A 24998-nucleotide genomic window follows, 5' to 3' on the forward strand; every position below is an offset into this window, starting at 1 on the left:
GCAACCTTTGGCATGAGGCCCGCCAGGGTAAGCCCCCTGGTGGGCCAGGCCAGTTTGTTTACCTGCTGTGTCCATGGGTTTGGCTGATCATGGCTCTCACTGGCTGCGGTTTGCCGTTCCAGGTCAATGCGGGCTCCGGGAAGCAGTAGCCAGCACTTCCCTCGGCCCATTCCGCTTCCCGCAGCCCCCATTGGCCTGGAGCAGTGAACTGCGGCCAGTGGGAGCCGCAATTGGCCGAACCTGCGGATGTGGCAGGTAAACAAACCAGCCTGGCCCGCCGGGGGCTTACCCTGGCGGGCCAAAGGTTGACGAGCCCTGCTATAAACTATCTCAATTCACACTGTCTGGCAAAAATAATAAGTAGTGCTCGTTATTAGAAACTGCTCAAATTTGTATATATGCTATAGAAAAAAGCATAGTGTTTCATTAATGTTTTTTATATCATTTAGATTTCAGCAATAAATCATTCAAAAAGTGTTAGGCAGCCTAATAATTAAACAAACTTAAAATACAATGACCACCTAGCATCGTTACTCATGTGCAGTTAACACTAACTTAGCCAGCTAGTAAATCAAATGAACAGAATTGTTGCTTTACATGCACTCTTTCCCCTCAAGCATCCCCTAAAATCCGCTCAAATAATATTGTACCATTTGAGAAAAATAGTATAGTATCACATGATTGGACTATCATTAATATATACACAGGTGGTAGAGTTAGGGTTGCACATACAAAACTTTGGCTTTCCTGACTTGAGTTGTAACTGCAATCATAACATTTCATATTTAAAAATATGATGTATATTTATCAATTTTTTACTTGTAAGACTTGTTTCATTTGTATTCTAAATGTTATGCTGGTGCTCAGTTGAGTTTCTTTTGCTTTTATTTTTGCCATTTTAATAGTCTGATCTGGTCAAATAATCATCGAAGACTTGATCCTGGCTTCTGGTTTATTGGTCTGCATTGACAGAAGTGTTACCTTGTGAAAGCAGGTACTCTGCACCTGTGCATCAACCAATTTCTAATAACTCTCAGGTTCATAAGGGGAGAATTGAGCCTTAAGTGTTGAAACAAAGGTGGCTCAAAGTTACATTTGCTAAAAGTACAGTTTATTCAGACTACATTGAATTTTGGTGGAAACAAAGTTATTGTACCTTTACAAAAGTTTTTTTTTAACTATATTTATCCTACTCCCCTTTACAATATCTGTGCCCCTTTAAAACTCACTTCAGTGAAGGGAGGATAGTTTTGATATGGTAAGTATTCCTAATGAGCATATAGCCTGTCTAGTGGCAATCGTTTTGCGTTTTAATGGGAGGATTCTATCATGTTCAGATGTTCAAAACAACATTGCAAATTCCCTGTGAAAATATTTTAATATTCCATGTGATATGAATTGCTAATTAAAGCAGAATCCTAGGTGTCTGGGCCCCCTAGTTGGAAACGACCATTGTGGTAGGGAAGCAAAGCAGTGAAACACTACACAGCTGATTGCTGCATCTTGACTATGCTGCCTTACTTGGAAGGAAGATTAGTGTCTGGGCAGTACAACAGGCTGAGAATGATTTTTGGAGGTGGAATTAGAGGGCATAGGTTTGGGGATGGATTAAAAATCTGGTGTACCCAGGCTCTACTTAGCATTAAACCATCTATCTGATGCTTTCTGTGTGAAATTATATTTTCTGCTTCAGTTGTTGGTACCATTAATATTCAAAACAGTAATCTCTTCATCTTAATGGAGTATATACTTAACAGAATTGGTGTTCAACTGAAAAACATATTTTCGTCTTTCTCAGCAATCTAGCAGTTAAAGTATTTCAAAGAGCAACAGCTTTTATCTTAGGAACTATGAAACGAGCATCAAATTAACTGTTGTCTGGTATTTGTGCAATTGTCTTTGCTAATGAGTAAAATGTTATCTTCTTTTCCCACTCTGTTTTCAGTTGGTATTGTAGATTCATCGCATCCTGTAAACCAGAACGTTCAGTTTACCAAGCCTGGCGTAGAAACATCTGTTGTTTCTTCTGCTGTGACCTCTTCAATAAGAACACCTGTTGCAGACCACTTAACTAAACCTGCTTCTGTGCCTTCCAATACACAGCCATCAGAACCACTGCTTCAAGAAGGTATTAGCTTATTTTAGAATACAGAATAGTATCTTAGCTTTTAATATTTATCAAGGTTTTAATGTTTTTAGTTTTATTTTCCATTTTTTTCCTGTTGACACAACATACCTGACAGTCTCTGTTCTGTCTTTTGATTTTTAATTTTTTTTTAAATAGACTTATTTGCAACTTGTTCTACATACATTTATGTATAGTAGGGATTATAGTAGGGTTTTTGCTTTCTGTTGAACCCCCTCAGTGGTTGACTAGTGCCAGGGCACCCCTTGCTGCATCCTTTCAAAATGCTATGTACCATTATCTTGTGTCTGCATTTATTCTGACTATTCTCTTTTTTGTTTCCATTCTCCTCTCACACCCCTTTTTTTGACCTTTTCTGTTGTTTCATTTTTACTCCCCCTCCCTATGCCATTTCCCTAATTCACCAAAAGGCCATGCGCTGTTCGGGTAGCGTGCATCCACTGTTGACTCTGTGGGATCTGGTCACATGCTGTTGCAGCTGATCTATGTTTGAAAAGCAGACATAAAAAAAATTTGGGCTGGGGAGCTGTTTCCTGAGCCTGTAGCGCTATAAACTGCTCCTGTGGCAAGCTACAATTGGGACTGTTGTAGGAGCAGGGAGGTAAGCTTTCAAAGAAGCTTCTTGGTGCTTTACGCATGGCAGCACATTTGTAGTGGGGAACTGGAATGAATCTAGACTATTGCACCTTCATCATCCTCACTGATTCTCAGTGGTCTGTTCTGGCTTGCCTTCCAAGTTGTAAAACACTACATTATGCATAGATAGATGGAGATTCCAATTTCTATTTTCTTGTTTTTACACATTTGCAGTGTATTCTCTTGGCTACTTCAGTGCTCTGTAACTTCCTACAAAATAACATTTTAATATATTTGTTTAAATAGTGAATACGTAAATTTGAGCAGATACCAGTCGTTTCAGTTACAATAAAATATGTCAGGTTTCAGAGTAGCAGCTGTGGTAGTCTGTATCCACAAAAAGAAAAGGAGGACTTGTGGCACCTTAGAGACTAACAAATTTATTTGAGCATAAGCTTTCGTGAGCTACAGCTCACTTCATCGGATGCATTCAGTGGATGCATCCAGTGAAGTGAGCTGTAGCTCACGAAAGCTTATGCTCAAATAAATTTGTTAGTCTCTAAGGTGCCACAAGTCCTCCTTTTCTTTTTGCTAATAAAATATGTGCAGGTTTAAAAAAATTCTCAAAAGCTTTTAAATCTTAAATACTTGGCTCTGATACAGTGTTTTCATATATAGTTCTCAAAGCCCTTTTGTAATCTGGGTTATAATCTCTATATTTATCAATGAATAAAAAACCTAGGAAAATCCATTAAAGTAGTCTATTGTCTATCAACTTGACTTTTATCCCCCAAACATGCAGAGATGAGAACTATTAATTGTTTGAAAAGTATTATCCCCACACTAAATCTTTTAAAAATCATTACAGAAAGTGAGGTTTTGGAAATTGATTTGCAGCTGCTGTTTGGTTCTTAAACAGTTTTACAGTGATGTTTAGTAGCAGTTTGAACCCTACTGCTGAACAGAATTTAATTGCAGTATAGACATGCTAAATGGGGTTTGCTACAGCACAATGTTCTTTAATCCTAGGCAGACTCACAATAATAACTGTCACGTACAAAGTGCATGCAGTCTGTACGTACAAACCAGGGAAGAAATGTGATACGATTGCATATTTAAATGTATATAGTTATTTTAATGTGCAGTATTCCATATATACATACTAGCAGTGATTTGTATGGAAAGTACAGACATTTGATACAGAACATAGCAGGTATTGCTGAATACACAGCTAAATGTAAACATCTTCATAAATTCAGTCTCTGTGTGTGTGTGTATATAGCACAGTTGGATAATCACACTTTCAAGACCGAGATGTCCAGATGGTCTGACACCAAGGCCCTTTTTAATTTGCCAGGAGCCTGAGGGTTCTACTGATTGCATATATTTGTTTTAATTTTATCAATAATAAATCACATTTCTTGTACTTGCATCTTCCTTGATATATGAATAAAAGTTGTTGGCATTCACCAGCAACAGAAATCTGTTGTTGATCAGCTTTATCCTCTTCAGTTACAGGTTCATTTCAGGTCTCTGAAACGCTGCAGTTAAGGCACTTTTGAAATATTTGTACCAGTGATTATTTGAATGTGGGATCACGTAATACACTTTTTTTTTTTTTCCCCAATTTGGGAGGGGATTCTGCCTGTAGTACAGATGAGTATAAAGTGTCACAAATTATTTTTTAGGTTTAATGAAGTGTGCTCTTCCTCATGGCATGTGCACACTCTGGGTTACTAATTTACCTTGTCCTGTGGTTCTGTACATTACAAAGTACATCTCATCTCATTCATGTAAGACTGCGTAGATGCTCCTAAGTCTTGTTTCTACAAAGCATTTAAGCGTAAGTCGGATTTCACAAAGCACTTAAGCAAGTGCTTAAATGTCTTCAGTGGGTTAAACATGAACTTAAGTGCTTTGCTGAATCAGGGCTGCAACTGTGAAAGCCTGTTAAAATAACTGAATTTTACACTGTTGTATATTTGGAAGCTGGGTTAATGTTGATCCAATGTGAACAGGGCTTAAAAATAGCAATGTTGTGAGGATGGTCAGGGAAACTTCTGTAAACTCATTTTTTCTTTTAAAAGTAGAGTCTACAGAGTCTCAGTGTAGCTTCTTGGAAGTTAACTGAAGTTTTAATGCTCTAAATGTATATTTGTCTTGACACTGGCTGTAACACCTAGATTAAGTGAGCTGATTTTTGTCCTCTCATATAGTGGGTAAATTTAAATAATTTGTGGCCTGCGTAAATTCTCTAATAACAGAAGCCGATGAATAAAAAAAACTGTTTAAAAGCAGCTAAATCTAAGAATATTGAACAGCAGGATCCATTTTGAACAAATGCAAGATTAATCTTGGTATTTCAGTCAGTGCCTCGATACTGTGGTGATGGTTGTATTGGAAATTTGAGGGTAATGAAAAGGAAGACTTGTTAAAAAAAAAAAACAACAAAACTACTTTATAATCTAATTTCTTTTCACTCAATTCTCGTTTTATTCTTGACACTACCACTATTATGAAATCCAAACCCAGTAATTGTGCAATTTACATTTTGGAAATCTTTCATATTGTGCTAGAATAGTCTTGTTTTAGCAACAAAAACAAAACCCTGCAATATCGTATAACTAGTTTCCTGTTTTGTAAATGAAATATTTTCACATTTCGTCCTTGCTCTTTCTCTCAACTTCAGCCTCATTTGTCTGTAAATGTATTGTATGAAACAGTGATGCTAAGACTGCAGCTCTGAAGCCACAAGTGGCTCTTTAAAGTGTCTTCTGCTGCTCTTTGCAGCACGTGATATTAAAACAGTGTGATTTTAATTAATAAGCAGTTAGGATGCTTTTACCATGTTATTAACTAATTAAGTTAGCAACTTGCTCAAGTTATTAACTTATTTACTGTGAGAATAATATATTGACTAAATTATTTCCCATCATACTGTTTAAATATGAGTAGTACTATAGTAAATGAAACAATAAATTTAGACTACAGTGACTCTTTTTTTGGTAATGTTGATCACTAGTTTGTCTCTTGAACCAATCAGACCTGAGTATGACTGGGATGGAACAAAGATTTGAGTGGGTTGGCTATAATTGAAAAATTGTAAGGAGAAGCTTTATTTTGGAATTTCTTTTGCTCAAAAATGCCAAATAAAATATCCCAGTAGAATTACCTTCCTTCTGCTCCTGTTTTTTTTCCTCACTTTCCCATCCTTGGATTTTGTTATTTCTTACCCCAACCTTTCAGTTTCTTTCTCTTTCATCCCCTTTCCATTTTGGTGTGTGATACATGCTGGAATCCCTCCTTTTTCTTTTTTTTATAATACTTAGTTGAGGAAGGTTTAATATGGCTCTCTTCAGTCAGCTTTCATAAAATCCTAGAAATTTGAGGCTGAAAAGGATCTCTAAGTCATGAAGCCCCCTGCACTGACAGCCCCCTGCACTCAGTCAGGATCAAGTAAAACTAGACCCTCCCTGACAGGTTGTTGTCCAACTTGTTTGTAAAAATTTCTGTTGATGGGGATTCCACAACCTCTCTTCCAGAGCTTGACTACCTTATGCTGTAGTTAGAAAGTTTTTCCTAATATCTAACCTAAGTCTCTCTTCCTGCAGATTAAGCCCATCACTTCTAGTCCTACCTTCAATGGACAAGGAGAACAATTGATCACCATCCTCTTCCTTAACATATTTGAAGACAGTTATCAGGTCTGCCCTCAGTCGTCTCTTAAGACTAAATGTGCACCGTTGTTTTAACCTTTCCTCATAGGTCAAGTTTTCTAACCTTTTAGCATTTTTGTTGCTCTCCCATTTGTCTACAACTTTCCTAAAGTATGGTGCCCAGAATTAGACACAATACTCCCTGCTCTACTCAACACTGTGAGGCCTCAGCTGGACAACTACCTTCCATGTCCTTACATGCAACAGTCCTGTTAATACTGCCCAGAAAATTAGCCTTTTTTTACAACTGCATCACATTGTTGACTTTCATTCACTTTATGATCCACTGTGACCCCAAGACCTTTTTTAGCAGTACTACCTCGTAGCCAATTATTCCCCATTTTGTAGTTGTGCATTTGATTTTTCATTCCTAGGTGAAGTGCTTTGCACTTGTCTTCAATGAATTTCTTCTTGTTGATTACAGACCAATTCTCCAGTTTGTCAAGGTAATCGTAATCCTTTTCTAATCTAATCCTGTTCACAGTCTGTCATCTTTAGATTTTATAAGCATACTCTCCACTCCATGATCAAAGTCATTTAGGAAAATATTGAATACTACTGGATCCAGGACTGACCCCTTTGGAACTCCTCTAGATGCACCCTTCCAGTTTGACAGCTAACCACTGATAACTGCTTTTGGAGTATGGTCTTTTAACCAGTTGTTCACCTACCTTGCAGTAAATTCATCTAGACTGCATTTCCGTAGTTTGCTTAAGAGAATTCCATGTAGGACTATAGAATAAAATCAAGATATTTCATGTCTTCTGCTTACCCTCATTCACTTGGCCATAACCCTCTTAAAGAGGGAAATTAAGTTTGTTTAGTATGACTTGTTCTTGACAGATCCATCCTGGCTATTCCTTAAATTAGGTTAGTGGTTTTCAATCTTTTTTTCATTTGCAGACCCCTAAAAAATTTCAAATGGAGGTGTGGACCCCCAACATGGGCCACAAATTGAAAACCACTGCTTTAGTTGCTTACAAATTGATTGTTTAATAATTTGTTTCAGTATCTCCTTTCCAGGTATTGAAGTTAGGCTGACTGGTCTATAATTTCCCAGGTCCTTTTCGTTCCCCCTTTTAAAGTTAGGTGCTATATTTGTCCTTCTCCAGTCTCTGGGACCTCATTCAAAGTCCATCAGTCCTTGAAGATAATTGCTAATGGCTCCAAGATTTGTTCAGATTAGAGATTGCATTTGGATTATTAAAGAGTGATTGTGAGCATATATTTCCTCACAGTTTATATGTACTGCCCCTGCAGAACTCCCAGCTCCTTCTGGGACACGTAGTTTGGTATCAAGCCCCATCCTAAACTCTGACTCACTGCAAGAGGAACACCATACCAACCTTCTTTCTAGCTGCTTTTGGTTTCTCTCTCCTTTTGTGTTCCACTCCTTCTCCTCTTCATATCTGACCCCACTCCTGTGTTTTTTATCTTAGGTCTTCCTCACCTCTTGTCATACTGATCTTAATCTGTTTCTCTCCCCCTCTTAATCATGCCTATGCAGCTCATGTTCTTGCTCAGCACTCCTGAAGCATTGTAAAAGGAGACTGACGTATTCCTATTCAGTTGCACTTTGCAGCTCCTGCTGAGCCATAAGTAAAATCTTTAAGAGAAGCGCAAATACAATCTGGTACTGGGAAGAGAATTTTTCTTTTCCCTCCTCTTTAATAAGTGCACTCCATAGAATCAGGGGATAAGAATATCTGAACACGTTTTTTTCCCCACGTTCTAGCAGCAGAGAGAAATTGAAGAGTTCATCAGTTTCATTTCTGTTGGTTCTGCCTTTGTCGCACTAGCCAGTTGTTACATATAGGATCTTCAGCAGAGTGTGATCGTCCCTGTGGGAATGTTATTGCATAGCGTATTGGAAAAACTGAGATACCCTCAGCCTTGCTTTGTTTCTAAACCCCTCTAATATGTTATGGCATCTGACAACTCAGCTTCTCAAGAATGTGCTCACTACAGCTATATATGGTGAGTCCATGTTATGTTGGGGATACCTCTGGCTGATGAAAAAACAAGGGCCCTCTGCTAAGCTGACCTATTTAGGGAGTGGGATAGAGACACAGACTGGGGTATCTAGAGTCCCATAGGATACATTGTGGGAACTTCTGGGATTGATTATCAAGGCTATAGTGGCAAGGAAGCATACAGTGCTGGAGTTTGCAGTCTTGGGCATTTTGCCCCAGACTGTCAGCTGCCATTGGGAGTATCAAAGCCCAACCATTTTATAAGCTTAATGAAGAGGTGAAGGAGGTTTTGGGGACTTGAGAACAGTTTCTGAATCCTTTTCATGGAGTGTCTTTTCGGAGGGAGAAACTGATTATAGAGACACAGTTATAGATCATTCTCTCTTGCAACATGAATAACTTAGCACTCAGCACCAGGGTTAAAGCCCCTGCTTTACTCTCAGCTGTAGATGACCTACCGGTGCTGTCTTCTCTCCGTGCAGATGTGATGGGCTCATACCAAAGACCGCCTGGGGATGCTTGTTCTCTGATGTCGGCAGGCACGTCAGCAGTGTACCATGACAATGTATTCAATCGCAGCTGGGTTCTCCACCAACCCATCAAAATTGCAACCTGGAGTGTTGCAACTCTTCACAGGTGTGGTCATCAGGTCGCTGTCTCGTGTGGACGGTCTTGGCATATCAATCGCAGGCTTGACGGAATCAAGGCTGATAAATCACGAATGCCGCAAGGTGGAAGATTCATTAGTTCTGTATTCCAGTGGCCCCAACCACTTACAAGGGGTAGCATTACTACTGCGAGGCAAAACCAAGTCCTTCTTGATAACCTGGATGCCCGGGTCTTCTCTACTACTTATTGCACGTCTTAAACATCAGCACAGTCACCTCGCTGTCATAGTAGTCTATTTGCTGACAGAGAAATCTGTTGATTCAAAGATCATTTCTACGATCAGTTGGAATCTTTAGTATGCACAGTCCCTCCACATGACAATTTCATGATTGTGGGCCACCTAAATGCAGTTACTGGCTCCCGGCAAATCGGGCTTGATCAGGTCATTGGCCATTACAGTTCAGGTACACTCTTGCCGCTTGCTCACCTTCTGCTCCTCTCAGAATCTTTCCATTCTTGGGTCATGGTTCAAGCGGCAGTGCATACATCAGATGTCATGGATCTCTCACGATGGCATCACTCAGAAGGAGTTGGACCACATATCGCACGTGACAGGCATCTCTTCGCCTCCTGTAGAGTATATTGTGCTGCAGAATGTGCCACAAAAACAGATCACCACCTAGTGGTTGCCTGCATGACATTGACGCTCTGACGAGTGAGTACGCCCTCTGTGATGAGGAAAACGTTTGACATTGATGCGCTTCTCTGTGTGCCGGGTTTAGCCAACAGGTTATGTATCGACATCAGAAATAGATTCTTGGCTCTAGCTGACCTGCTGGTTGATGTCGAGGTTGCCTGCTCTTCGTTTACCTCCATCCTCCACCAATCTGCCGAGCAGACAATTGGCTATTAGGCGTCTAGCACACTGACCATGGCTATCAAAGGAGGCCTTCCAGACAGTTAAATTGAAGGCCATATCCAGTCAGTGTGGCGATAAGCACACTCATACTCAGCTGAAGTGAAAGTTTAACACCCTGGCATTCTGTGAGCTTGAGGCATATTCTAACCAAGTGGTAGATGATGATGAATTTGGTTTAGCCAGGGGAGACTTAAAGCTGGCATTCTGCATGATCTGCAACCTTGGCGGTCAAGAGGTAGTTACTATGAAAGGGATCTTGAATGACCGCCAAGGCCATTCATGTAAATTAGATGACAACATCCTTTCACGCTGGGTGGAACATTATCACAGGGCTCTGAATCGCCCTCCAGCTGCAGCTTGTTCAGAGCTGGACGTTTTGACAGCCACTGTGGTTTCAGACCCAGATACTTGTACTGATCGCCATCATTGGATGAAGTGTGCCATCCGCTAACTGAAAACGGATGCTCAGCCATTCCTGAGAGCTGCTAAAATGTGCTATTGACTCTGTAGCGGAATCACTTCTGGCCATCTTTCGTTTGATGTGGAGAACTGGAACCTTGCCAACTGCCTGGAAGGACGGTGTTGTGATCTCACATTCACTGCACGGTCCCTTGATCTTATAAAGTAAGAGCTACAGCCCAATCACCTTGTTGTCCATGCCAGGGAAGGTGCTTGTGTATGTTCTGCTGGCCCATTTGGAGCCCCTGCTACATTAGAAGCATTGCCCCCAACACTCAGGCTTTACAAGGAACAGGTCCAATTAGACGCCATTTTGGCCCTCTGCTTGTTGTTGGAGATGCACCATGAGTTCAAGAAGCCCCTGCATGAAGCATATGTCAATCTTAAAGCTTTGTCTGAGTCAGTTAACCAAGTTGTGCTATGGAAGGCCTTAAAGGACGTAGGTGTTCCAAACACTCTGCTGGACTTGATTAGTGAGCTGCATAATGGAACCACTGCCCGTGTACGTTTAGGGAATCGGATGTCGGCACCTTTTAAATAAGTATCTGGTGTCGGACAGGGCTGTGTCTTGGCCCCTGCACTCTTTTGTCGGGCAATGGATTTCATAATACAGTATTCTATCAGGTTCATAGGCATTTAAAATTGGTGGTCTCTCACTCTCAGACCTTGACTACGCTGATGACGTTGTTCTTACGCCTGTTCTTCTAGTACAGAGCCCCAGCAGGTTTCGTGAGGCACTCCAGCAAATGGAGGAGTCAGCTAAGGTTGGCCTCCATGTTCTGTGGTCAAAGACAAAGCTGCAAAATCTAGGACCAGGTCCACCCATGACTCCCAACTGTTGAAGCAGTCCCCAGCTTTTGCTATTTGGGGTCTGTACTCACCAGTTCATTCCAGCTCTCAAACAGGTTCTCCATCAGATGGGCATCACAGTGTCTGCCAAGGGGCGTTTACAATGAATATGGAATCAACATCATCTCAGCATGACAACCCAGTTCAAGATCTATTCGAGCTGTATCCTTTCCATACTGTAGGATGGTTGCGAAACAGGACACTATGCTGCTGAGACTGGGCAAAGCTGGAGGCTTTCCACACAAAATGCCAACATTATATATTGGGCATAAAGAGGTTTTTAGTAGCATAGCCTCAAGACATGAGTCCCAGAGAGGATTGCTGTTCAGACACTTGGGGATTTGGTTCAGGTTCTCACCCAAATATGCAGAAGCAGACGAGTCAGCCTTGTTCAAGACTGCATTCCTGGTAGTTTTTTTGGAGCTTTTAGATGAGTGAGCTAGTGCTTGGGTTATTGAAGGATGCTTTGAAATGGGTTTTAGAGTGGAGGAATTTACAGGTGGGAGGTACAATTAATTGTCTTGACCCTGAGGATATTGAAAACTGTTCAGGGGATGAGGTGAGTCCATCATACTACAGGAGGGGAGTGAAGCCAGAATACGCCCACTAGGTGCATTAAGGACTTTAAACTGAGATGAGACTGATTGGAGAGGACCCCCTCTTTAGTCTTGGTGATGGAAGGCCCCTCGCAACATACCAGCTTGTTACAGTTTTCAGAAAAGGGCTTTTAGAGTTGACATTACTGGTGCATAATTTGGCCCCCACTCATTCCAGACTTCAATAGCTAGGGCAAGGGCTATTCTGGCAATTGAGCAATGACATTCAAATGCATGTGGGACATATGTGAGACCCCAGGTAGAGAATCTGAACTAATTTTACTGTTTCCAATTTCAGAATCATGCAAATGGACCAAGCAAGCAGTGGTGTGGATCTGTAGGTACAATATTGTATACTGGGTGCACAAGTGGGCTTTCAATTCATCTGGCAGTTCACATCTGTGTCTAGGTAGGGTGGCAGTCCTGAGCTAATGTGGATGGCAGAGCATGCTATGGGAACAGTTGATGCCCCTTGTACACTCTTTGGCAGCCTAGGAACAGAAACTGGTTGCAGTTATTATTTTCTTCGTTGAAAACTATTGTGAAGGCATAAGAGGGTTCAATTGATGCTCAGAGTTAAGAGGGATGTGGTGCAGATCCAGGAGTTGTTTCCTGGGGTGACAATTATTTGGTCTGACATGTTGCAATGTAGGATATAGAAGGGAGCCATGAATCCTCCTTGGGTCAATATAATGGGGAGGTATGTGGAAAAGGAGGTGGATAAATTCATTTGTAATCAAGGGAGTTTGATAATTTGGGACATATCTTAGTGACATCTGAATTATTCAGGGAAAATTGAGTACACCTATTTCTCTAATATTAAGGGAGGAATCAGTCAATATCTAGGAACTTGTCAGGGACAGGGTGGGAGGAGGTAGCAGGCATAAATGTACTCATTATGTAAAGGATGTGGTTCTTGGATTAAATGGATTGGAAAACGATTTGAAGGGAAGCATCACTTAAGAAAGCTGAGTAAATGGGTATTTGGGGCTCCTAAGTCTGCTACAGTGGGAGGCTTAGCACCATCTCTTTTTCTGTTTAAGGCTGATACAGCAGAGAAAGGACCTCCCTCCTTTTATAGCCCCTTTTATCTCATATGACGGGAGAATGGTGGGAATATGACGGGAGAATGGTGGGGGTCCAGCAACAGGATGGCTGAAACCAGGTTGGGCATTAGGTGGAAATGATTAGGGAAATGCCTGCATTGTGCTACTTTTTGCCAGGTACTTGAAAATATATTAAGTGAATAAAGTTGCCGCCTAATTAAACCATATCCACAGACTCCTGTCTTTCTTCTGCCTTGGCCAGATAGTGTTCTGGTATTCTCTTTGATTTCTTATTACCTCTTCCATTGGCTCAGTAGCTGCTCTTCAAACTGACCCTGCTGGGTTGTAATAAGTATAATTTAAATACTCCTGATTTGTTCATCTGAGAATCTTTTTAAAGCAGAATGATGTGATGGCTAGCTTGTGTATTTTAATAAAATACATGTTAATATGGCTCACTGTACAACAGTTAAAACAGTTTGAGTTAGTAATTGAATGTCATTACGTATACACATCATTGTATGTATACATGAATGCCAGCATGTATATGATTTATCTGCAACAATTTTATTGTAATAGAATGTTAAATATGTTTTCATGTTTAATATGTGGTATACTAGTCCAGTTTAAATTTGGCACTTCTGTTAGCAAACCACAGAACTCTTCAAAACTTTGGAAGTGTCTGAGTTAATTTTTTTTAAAGCATAGTAGTCTAATGGGCTGCCAAGAGGAAAACTATGGTAAGTTGCATCTATAAAATCAACAGATGTTCAAAAGTTTGAGTACTTGCATAGTTAAAGTCAAGTCAGTAGTTCTGCACACACTAAGTGTCAACTGATCAGTACTTAACATTGCTATACAGCACATCTTTGCACACTATATGTATCTAGTGCCTTGTGTATTGTTTGTATTTGTGTACGGTGCCTATTATATTAAAAACTGTTGGTTACAGTTTGTAGAATGTTCTGTGGTGATGTTCTTGGGTGCTCAGTGCTTTTGAAAATCAGGCCATGTATGTAGGTGCCTAAATATGGACTTACGAGCCTAGCTTTAGGCCCTCATTTTTGACAGTCTTGACCAAGTCAACCGGCACAGTAGTACTAACACTTATTAAACTGGCATATCTTGTTTAAAATGCATGGTAAGAGTGTGATGGAAAACACGGAAAGGTGGAACATACGTGCGTTTATACGGTGAGGCAATGGTACATTTCATTGCTCTTCTTGCTAAACTGCAAAATACTAAAGAATTTGGAGAATCCTTTTTTAAAAGGGCAAGTTTGTCGAGCAAACTGATTCTTTCTTTGTCCAGAGGAAAAATGTTTCGTTCTTTATAATATTCCGTCCTATATATAAATATATATATTTTCCTTCCTACTAGTTTTCCTTAGGCACTACTAATGCTGAACCAAACTAGTTCACTAAAAGGCTGCTTGTGCTAAACTACTTACAGAGATTATCTAGCTCTCTTAGACTTTAATGAACTTTCATCACTTGCATGTTAGGATGTTCTCTGGAATGCCTGATTTCTCTCACTTTTAATGCAATGATTTGTGACTTTTGTTTCTCATCTTTCTTGTCTGTTTGACTCTTGTGTTTGTGCTTTCCACTTCACAGGCATGCAGTATGGTGGATATGTTAATAATCAAGCTAGCTCTGCACCAGCTCCCTTGTCATCAAGTTCAGATGATGAGGAAGAGGATGAGGAGGATGAGGAAGCAGGTCTGCTTTAGCTTTACACCAGTATATTGCTTTTTTCCTACCCAAGTTTTGTCTTCGTATTTCCACCTCCTTGAATTATTAAAATTAAAAATTTAATCCCAAAAGTAGTTGCAATTCTTCAGACACGTAGCAAGCTGAGGGAAAATTTCCAACTCTTATATGAATATGGTAGTTAAAAATGGAGTGTAGTAATTGGAAATTGCTCAGTACAATGTTTTTCCCCCTGAGGTAACATGCATCTTCGTATTTTATAGTGTAACGGTTGCACTTTGAGGCTGTTTTAATTTCAGTATTCTAACTTTCAGCAAACTTGTAATGTTCTAATGGAATGTGTCTGGATGTAGAGCTTTTGGATGATGGTTGGTTTAGCTCTGTTACAGTTATACATGTAGATGTTTTACCACCTATGATAGTTAAATTTATCAGTTTTTTTTATATATTTCTCCTTCTAAGTATAGGGAACACTGTAAATACTGCAGTAAAGTAAAATATATTGTCGTGGTAAATATTATTTTTAAGTCAATAACTGTATACAGAACCTATCCTGTGTTTCTCTAGTACTGTCCAGTATCCGGAAAGAGAAGTCTGTTCAGTTTTAGGAGGCAGAGAAAGGAAAACAGTAAAACTCCTGAGGTATTCTCAGTCTAGTGACTTAAGCTCAAGATCATCCTCTCCTTTTCTGATATGCCAGTGGCCAGTATGGCATGGCTTTTGGGAGGACAGTCTTTATAAAGAAAAATATAGATCTCTGAGAAAGTGATTGCCATGTTTCTGTTGGCCCACAAGTAGTTCATCTCCACAGTCTATTGCAAAATGTTAGAGCTTCAGTATTCGGCACACTTCTGCCCTTCTCCACTCAACCTTTGTTGTGATATTTCATTTCCTTAAAAAAAATATGTAACAGAGTATCGGTTTTGTGCAATTTCATAATGGAGCCTTAATTATGTGTAATAGAGTATTTGTCCACAGGCACTTACCTGAAAGTATTTAGGGTGGCAGATAAAGTGAGACCAGAGCTGTTCTCCCTTTTTCTTGTGGAGTCTTCACCCTGCCTGTCTTTATGGATTATCTCTCCCCAGACCCTGGTGAATAATTTAGAGAGGTCACTTACTTTGAAAACTATTTTTCTTATGGCAGTTCGTTTGGGTAGGATTGTTGGGAGTTTCAGGCTTTTCACTGCAAGGATCCATGTTTATTTTTTATCAGAATGGTTTAGTTTCAAAACTAGTTCCATGTTTTCTGGTAGTTCCTCAGGTCATGATATTTTTTCAGGTCATTATTTATTTTTCTTGCTCTGCATGAACCCTAAAAGAGAAGTAGATCTTCAGCCTTGATGGTGAGGAGAGTGCTAAATATCTTCTTTCAGAGAGCCCTCTTGAGAGAGAAAGATATGTAGCCATTGATTCATCCTACTGGTAGACATATGCAACCTCTTGTATGGTGTACTACTGCGTGTGCTGTTGGTTTTGAGGACTACTAGGAAGTCCTACTGTTAAAAACTGAAGAGGCTCCATGCTCAATTTAGGCTTATTTCATGAGGACATTCACTGCTTTGGGAGTGGAGAGAATGGTTACTTCTCTGTAACAACGTACAGGAGCCACATTGGAAGCCTATTTCTGTGCTTTTACCAGTCGTCATAGTCTTGACATACTGCTCCTGCAACTGCCTCTTCTGAAAAACACGCTAGTCATGAAAGTTTTACTCTGCTGTGAATGCTGTGTAGAAGTTTGTTTTCTGCAGTAATTTAGAAGGATATTTTGAGAATAATTTCTTGCCTTTGATTTGTTTCCTTGTATCTTACACCAGCTCATGTATCCTGCCCATTGAGTTCAGTTGGAGGATGCTTTTCATAGAAAGTCTTTTGTTCAGTAAGCATTTAACCGAACAGCAAGAAGTGTTCCTGGAGAATTCGCTTAACAAAAAGGCAATGTTTTCCCCTTCTCTTCCAAAGAAAAAGAGTGGTCTTACAATCTACCATGTATTCCCCCCCACCGCCCCGCCCCAAGCTAATTTTTAGCATTTTGCAGAGGCCAGCATCTGTTTCTGAATGAAATTAAGTTAATCCGTTTAGTCTTCAGTGTTTTTAAAATTAAAATTGAATAAAAGCAGAATACAGGTTTGTTGGTGAATGATCTTAAATTAAATCTTTATCCTGCTTAATTTTAAATTAAGTTTATCCCTAGCTTATTTTATAGATCTGAGGAATATTTTCTGCTAAATTGTTCTTTGTAACAATTGCTCTCTATGTAATCTGATTCTCTAGTTTGTTACATACTCAGAAGTGGTGCTGAAGAAAGGTTATAAAATAGATATAATTATGTTACTAGCATGATCAGTTTTTTAACCAATAATATTTTTACATTGGTCATTAGATGTTCATTGTAAGTTTTTTGTCTAAATTTAGAAGTTTATTCTCACAAATAGCACTACTTAACTCTAGGCTCACTGCTTCTGTTGACTTCAATGGGAACAGAATTGGCCCCTCTATCACAGGGGTTCTCAAAATGTGGGTCGTGACCCCTCGGGTCACAAGGTATTACATGCGGGGGTCGCAAGCTGTTAGCCTCCACCCCAAACCCCTTTTTGCATCCAGCATTTATAATGGTGTTAAATATATAAGAAAGTGTTCGTTTTTAGTTTATAAGGGGGGGTCGCACTCAGGCTTGCTATGTGGAATAGGTCACCAGTACAAAAGTTTGAGAACTACTGCTATATCACTTGAAGCAGAATAATGCCATTAAAGCAATGGCAACAAAATGTCACTTTATTTTACTGAGACTAGATATTGCGTGTAGGGGACTTTAACAGTAGGTCTGTTTCTTAGATTTCACTGTATTGAATTGATGAGTCAGAGGTACAAAATAGATAGTTCCTTGTGCAACCAGTATACAAATCTGGTTACAAAAGTGTCTCAAATTCCAGCTGCAGTGATTGCAGAACAAACCACAGAACCTGATGGCAACATTACAGTTCATGGTATCAATGACATTTCGTGTATATTGTACTGATGGTTATCTTGTACACTGGTGTTCGAGTCACTTAATACATGATACTGGAAGAGTCAGTAATGTGGAGGGAACTCTGTTACTAATAGGTAAGGTATACAAAGAAATGAATGCTGTTATAATCCTGATTCAGCAAGATAAGTGACTAAACTTAAGCATGTGAGGATTCCTATTGTCAAATAAATGTGTAAGTACCTTGCTGAATCCGAGTCCAGTCGTAGGTTGGTATCAGTAAAATGCAACATGTCAGAATAATAGTATGGAGTAGTGCAATCAACAAAATATGCCTTGCAATGGGAAGAAATCTGTAGACCCCTCAGAATTCTCAGTATATCTTGGGACTCTGATGAATTTTTCAGGGGGTAAGAACAGTACATAAAAGATCTTCAGGGCGATGGAGTCAAATGTTTCTCATAGGATATGAGGAGTCGTATTCTTATTTTCATCATGTTATACTTATTAGTAGAATTGTTAAACAGAGAACCTGAGATATTTCTCTCCAACTATAAACCTCTTTCATACTGTATCTTTCTCCCAGAGTTAGCCTGGAGAACTTTTGTAGAAGAAACCAAAAATAATTCAGATTTAATTACATTTTTAGTATGACACTGGGGGGAAAGAAAAAAAAAAAGTTAATGTTTGTGCTTCCAAGCTGTCATTCATCTCTCAAAGATCCTCACGCTATTCTTTGGAGATATGTACTTTGACTTTATTGTATCCATTAAAATATATATATATATTTTAATTTCTGCTTCATAGTTATTGATTTTATGCCAGCACTACCTAATTAGAGTGCTACACATTGAGATAGATATATTTCATGCTTTAGCCACATTTTTCATAGCGATCAGTTTTTGCTATGCATTCATTAAAGTAAAGCTTTGAAGTGCCTGTGCTTTATTCTGCCATATAGTCTGATCATTATAGTAAAATCTTAATGAGTGACTAGTGCAAATTGATTTGATATCTGATCGATCAGTGGATTGATAGAATACATTTTATGTTTCAGAGTAACAGTCGTGTTAGTCTGTATCCAGAAAAAGAAAAGGAGTACTTGTGGCACCTTAGAGACTAAGGAATTTATTTGGGCATAAGCTTTCGTGAGCTACAGCTCACTTCATCGGATGCATACTGTATGAATTATGCATCCGATGAAGTGAGCTGTAGCTCACGAAAGCTTATGCCCAAATAAATTCCTTAGTCTCTAAGGTGCCACAAATAAATTTTATGGAATCCAATTTACAGTTGAATAAATAAGAAATATATTCTACAACTAACCTGTAACATCAGAACATTCACAAAACTTGACCTACCTTAAAATGATTATAGTTGGGTAGTAGTGTCCTCTTAGTATTTTTTATATATATTTAAGTAAAACTGGCTTCCTGGTGCAAAGAACATATATTCGTTTAAAAAAATCCTACATCTATACCTACCATATTTTGTTGGGTGTGGAAATAAGCTCCCCTTTTGGCTTTTAATTAGCAGTGGTTAACCTAACTTACAGAAGCTATGCTGCTGAATCAACAAGAATCTTGTTTGCTTCAGCTCCTAGGATTTTTCACCTGATTGGGGGAAAAAAGAGAGAACTTGATAGGGAAAGAAATGTTTTTCAAGCTCATAAGTGCGTATAACAAAGGAAGATGTTTACTAAGTTCACAAGTTTATTTTTAATTAACACTGTACTTTTTTAAAAAAAAATATTTTTTTAAAGAGGGAAGTTAAAACTTTGTTCCTAAGAGTAACTGATTTTAGTGTTGAATTTAAGCCTTGTTTTACACTCTACTTAAAAATTTCATAGAAATAGTTATAATTGAAATGCCGAAGTAATCTTTACAATAGTGGTGTCTCCAGGTTACTAGTAATGTTGTCTCCGAGATGCATTTCACTCTGCTCCTGTGCATGGAACACTTTCCCCATTCTAGTTTGCCAAGCCAGCATGCTCTCTCCATTAATGTGTTCCTGAAACCCACTTTGGCTTCACTAGGAAGGAAGGATTGTATGTGCCTTTGTTTTGGCTGAACTCTTACATAAACTATTTTTTTCTTTGTGTTGTATTTTGTGAGTTGTAGTTCAGATACGAGATTTCAGAGGCCAAAATTATCTGTTTGTGTTTTTGTTTCTAAGGAGCAGGCACACAAAATCTCTCTACTCTCCTGTCCCTTTCTTGTGGCAAATGTATATGAAACTGCACTAACACAAATGCTTTTAAAACATTTTCTTATTTTCATTTAATGTATTACAATCCAGATAATCAGTTAAATAGAGAATAAGTGTGGCACTAGGAAGAATTATGCATCAGTAGTCCAAGAAATTTTTTTAAAGTACTCTTTACTTGACTTCTTTTATTAGTGTGTTTTAGGTATGCCTTTTGGCTGCACCAATTTTCATCTGTTACAGCTAGGGCAGAGAACTTTTGCAAAAGCTCTACTGAATGTTGCTTATTATTTAACAATAAGACAAGCCTCTCTTTATTACAACAGCATACAAAAGGAGGGACGTTGGAAAATTTCAGATGCAAAGGTTACTTCAAAATACTCTATCCAGCACTTTCAACTAAGGCAAAACTCCCTTTGAAGACCATTGAACGTCTTGCATGATATGGGAGTGCTGAATGCTGCCTTTGAGGCAGTATAAATAGAAATATTTTAAATTACCTGAACTCTTTTAGATTAAAAAGAATTTAGAAATGGTTGTCTAAAAACCTCTTTTTAAATCATTTTAATTTCATTTTTGTCCTTATCCATTTGTTGCTTTTTCCATATTTTCTGAATACCAAATTGGCTACATTTTAGGTATGATCTTTGTGTTTTCCAATAGCAATAACTTTGGATTCTTAGTACAATATTGAACAGTTTCTTACCAGAAGTTTAAGAAACAATGTTCTCTGAAGCCCTGTCCTCACAGAAGCTTGCCATTGCTTAAAGCAAATCTTTGTTTTATTTTTGTATTTATTTTTAGCTATTGACAGCTCCTCCACTACTAGCAGTGCCTCTCCTGTTATCAACAGTTACGATGCTCTTGAAGGAGGTGGCTATCCAGGTGAGCGCTTTGTTGCATGCTAATTCTGAATTGTTAAGGTATAACAAAACAGAAAAATTATAATATACAGTTCTAGTTTTTCAGGTTGTTCTTTTTTAAAAACATCACCCATTTCCTCTTACTCTAGATTCCCTTTCATGGAATCCCATCACGGATTCCTGCTTATCTTTACTGCCTCCCTTTCAGTCATCAGCAGTGAGACATCCATTATATATTAAAATGTGTGATTCCCAATTAAGCTGGCTTGTTGTTTATTACAAAACATTTGTATAGCACCATAGAGTTGAGTAGCATCTTACTCATGTCAACTTTGAATCTTTCCTGTGGGCATCCCCTGCTTGAGAGAATTTACCTTTTTGCGGGGGGATGAGGGTGCCAGGTTTAAATTTCTCTGCGATTCTCTGGCCTTGTCAACTTTCCAGGCTTGCACAGGCCAACTCTTGCCCCTTAGTGTGGATGTTGCAGGTGACTTGCACTGCCATGCCTCTGCTCCAGGTAGACCTTCTAGCCTCTATTCACCCTGGCTGTAGGTGATAGTTTAAGGTATATTATTCCACATGTTAAAGTTGCTGAGATGTACCAGTTTCAAAACTGCTGTTTTTTCCCCCTCTGAGAGCTATTGAGACATCAGTCTATAATCAGTACGCTATGCTTCTGTTTCTTGTCCAGTCTACCTCTCCTTACCACTTTGTAACAAACTATCTGAATTGGCAGCTGCATGCTGCAAATAATTCAGCCTTTTAAAATGCTTGGGCCAAATTCTGTCCTGGCATACACATGCAGGGCTTACATTGACTTCAACAGAAATCCCATGTACACCCTTGAAGACAGAATTAGCTAAATCGCATCATGGGTGACTAGGAGAGGCTACAGAGCAATAGGTCTTGGTGCAGTTAGCAGGGCAGGGGAGATTTGGGAGCAAGATCAGTCTTGGAGAAAAATTGTAATTAAGGAGATCTTATTTTTTATATTTTTGCAATATATTTACTCTTACCTTTCTATTAAAAAGGGGCAATTATAAAATGACATTATGAAGTTCCAATTGCTTAGTAGGTGAGGTGCATTTCATTAAATGCAGAGGAGAGTTAGAAGACAAATAGGTTTGAAGTAGAGTTAGAGGACAGTGCTCCCCAACGTATTGCCCTGGGTACTGACAGTGAGATGAAACTTTTTTTTTTCTGCGGTTTTACGATATCCATTTGATCAATGCAGAGAAATTTTTGAATTGTTTCTTTATAATTAACAAAAGCATTATTCTCATGATCAGCTGCTGGTATTTTGCTTCTTATTTTATTTAAATGCAATAGACAATTTTGAAAAAACATTTGTTTTCCCTATCCAAGAAACAAATTCTGCGACAAGTAGTCCAGCTCCTACTCCTCAGACATCAAGGACTCCTAAGCCCTTTGGTTACGGATACCCAACTCTTCAACCTGGATACCAGAATCCAGCACCACCTACTTCTGCTATGCAGCCCAGTAATCCAGGGCACCATTCTGGGTTTCAGCAATATCCACAAGTGAGATTTTTAATTGAGAAATTATTTGATGTTTCTTTTCAATCCTTTTGTAAAGCTTATAGTGATGTGCCTTTGACATAGTTCCCAATGGTCTATTTTAAAAATATGAATACAGTTTTAAATGTGAGAACTGTAAATATCAAGAAAGTCTGAATATTGATGTAGTAGCTCTGAATTCAAAATAAAGAATGAGATGGCTACTTGAATTATTGGGGAGAGGACCAACAAATTGCTGTAGCCCATGCAATTACTTTTTAACTTTTAGTTTAAAACAAAAACAGAAAACCCTTTTTAAATTTAATATTTTAAGCTTTTATTAAATTGTTATTTTTGAAGGAGAAAGAAACTGAAGATTTATTAGTTAAACATTCAATAAGGAGGAAGACCAGTAATTTCCCGATATACAATCCAATTTCCCATTGGTCTGTACAGCAGTACTAGATGACAGTCATAACCAAAAGAGAGTACTTCTTCACTTTGGGGAATGCAGATTGGTTAGTATACATGAAAATTCTTCTAAAGGAAAAGGAAAGTGTAGCTCTGTTTAACCTAACGTTTCCCTTTTTGTGCTTGGTTCATAGCCTTCACCCCTCCGTACTTTATTAATAAAAGACAATTGGGCATTCACCTAGAAACTAGGATTAGAGCCAAAGTGATTTTTTTAAGAGATGTTTTTTCAAGAGACGTTTTACAGCCTTCTTTGTGATAATACTACAGTTCTTTGACTTCAGACAGTTGTGTAATGAAATTAAAGCATTTTTTAATTTTAAAACAAAAACCTAATTGAATTTGAGTTTTTAAATTGAGAGAGCTTTTTCAAATACTTATTTAAAATAATCTTTCTAAATGCTACAGGAACAAGGGAATGCATGATGTAGTCTGAGGTTTACCACGGATTGGAGGGAGAAAATAAAATGTAGAGCCTGTTTTTCTGGTTTGGAAAAAGAAAAAAAGTGAGATCTTTATAAGAGGGGGGGAAAATATCAGTTTTCTTGTAATATCTGAGCTGATTTACCTCTAGGTTTCTTTAGACAATGTTGAATAAGAGTGTCTTTAAAATGAGGATTATGCACTTCCTGTAAAATTATCTTTTATGTTGACTTCATGCTGTAGACTGAATGCTATTCAAAGAAGTATATGCTAAGATTCTGGGAAGCGGTTGTCCCCTTGTGTAACCCTTTAAAATTACAATTCTCTTCTCATCAGCAAAGAATTATTAGCTACTGGTATATCTTCCTTAATGGTGATCTGAAAGAATAATGTAATGATTATGTTCATTAAACATGTAGTATAACTGTTTTGCAATGCTCTTATTTTTTTTTCAGCAGTATCCTGGTGTGAACCAATTATCATCCACCTTAGGAGGATTAAGTCTACAGCATTCTCAGCAGCCAGAAAGCTTGAGACCAGTAAACCTTACTCAAGATAGGAATATTCTTCCTGTTTCTCCAGTTCTAGCTCCTGTGCCTAATTTGAATTCAGACCTTAAAAAATTAAATTGCAGCCCAGAGTAGGTATACTGTTTTCAATTAGACATAGCATTTTTCTGTGACCTTTTATAATTTAGTTAAGAATAATGAAAAAAATGTATAAGGGATGAAATTGACCACAGTATTCTGCTTTCACTGGTCAACCAGCGTAGTCTGTTTCCTCTGGAGAAAAGAGGTTAAGTCCTCTTCACTTCTGTGTGAACACTGAAGCTGTTTCTAATTTACATCTCCTGCCATCAGTGCTTAGCATTATGGCTACCATTCTTAGGGCAATTAGATGGGACGTTTTTAGAGTCCCCCAAACATAAAGCAACAATATTGGTAAAGTCACTGTTGAGTAACTTATGGTATTCCTTTCTACTGGAACAATGTACTGTTCTTATTTCAAGGCCCTGGCATTCTAAAATCAAGAGAACAGTTTATAAAGTAGCTATTGACACAATCTTCGTGAGGCTTACCAAAATAAGACTAAGTAGCATTCTAGTCCCAACTCTACGACTGATTTGCTTTTGACATTGAGCAGATCACTTAACCTCTATTTGCCTCATTTTACTCATCAATAAAATCTATTTACCATCGTTTGTGGTGGTCACAAAGACAAATTGAGATCAATTGCAAAAGCAATAACTTATAAAAATCAAAAATACTCAGTTTCTGATTTTTATTTTTTTTTTAAAGTGTGGAATTTTCAAAATCACCGAGCATTGGCCTACCTGGTCCTGGTAAAGTCATTGGTAGTTTTACCATTGCCATCAGTGGGAGCAAAGTTCAGGCAATGACTAGCACTAAAAAAATCCCTCACTGTAGGTAACTAGTGATCGGTATCAACACTGGAAGGTCTGTTATTAAAATATAACCCCATAATCTTAAAGCTGGGCAAAAGTCTAGGGAAAGAGAGATGCTTTACATTGTGCCCTAACAGCCCAACAGACTTGGTCTCTGGGAGACGAGGGGAAGAAACAAGTTTCAAATCAAACTTCCTTATGGTGAGAATGTCTTGGGATTCAAATCAAGAGACTGGAAGGGAAAGGATCCCAACTGATTTCAGCTGCAATGATAACACTTTAGGAGAGAGGCAGTCTTTCAAGTAGCCAGGACCCAGAACCTGAATGACTTTATATTTCAATCTAAGTATGTTGGCTTGCATCTGAAGCAAATAGTAACCTACAGTAGTGCAATCTTTAGAAATTTTATGTAGTATTGCCTTGCCAGTCACCAGCATGCAGTTTTCGAAGGACGTACCAAGCACACTACAATAATCCATCCATTTGTATATTAGTAGTAGAGACATTATAATTATTATGATTAAACATTTAAATTGTAGTAGTGCA

At 38.5% G+C, this 24998-nt stretch overlaps 1 protein-coding gene across 4 annotated transcripts in view; it reads left to right on the top strand.

Annotated features, from left to right (window-relative positions):
- The window catches only part of SEC24B (SEC24 homolog B, COPII coat complex component), an 84111-nt gene that overhangs the window by 11845 nt on the left and 47268 nt on the right, over window positions 1-24998 (top strand). For 2 of the 4 annotated variants that reach the window (XM_084626060.1, XM_084626062.1), the window contains exons 3-7: window positions 1946-2128; window positions 14506-14610; window positions 20578-20658; window positions 22002-22177; window positions 23503-23687. In XM_084626060.1, the coding sequence (XP_084482186.1) occupies window positions 1946-2128; window positions 14506-14610; window positions 20578-20658; window positions 22002-22177; window positions 23503-23687 (730 nt within the window). The remainder of the gene's footprint in view (window positions 1-1945; window positions 2129-14505; window positions 14611-20577; window positions 20659-22001; window positions 22178-23502; window positions 23688-24998) is intronic. The other 2 variants (XM_084626061.1, XM_084626063.1) reach the window with 2 other exon arrangements.

Source organism: Lepidochelys olivacea (genome assembly GCF_965140295.1).
Source record: "Lepidochelys olivacea isolate rLepOli2 genome assembly, chromosome: 4".
Lineage (NCBI taxonomy): Eukaryota > Metazoa > Chordata > Testudines > Cheloniidae > Lepidochelys > Lepidochelys olivacea.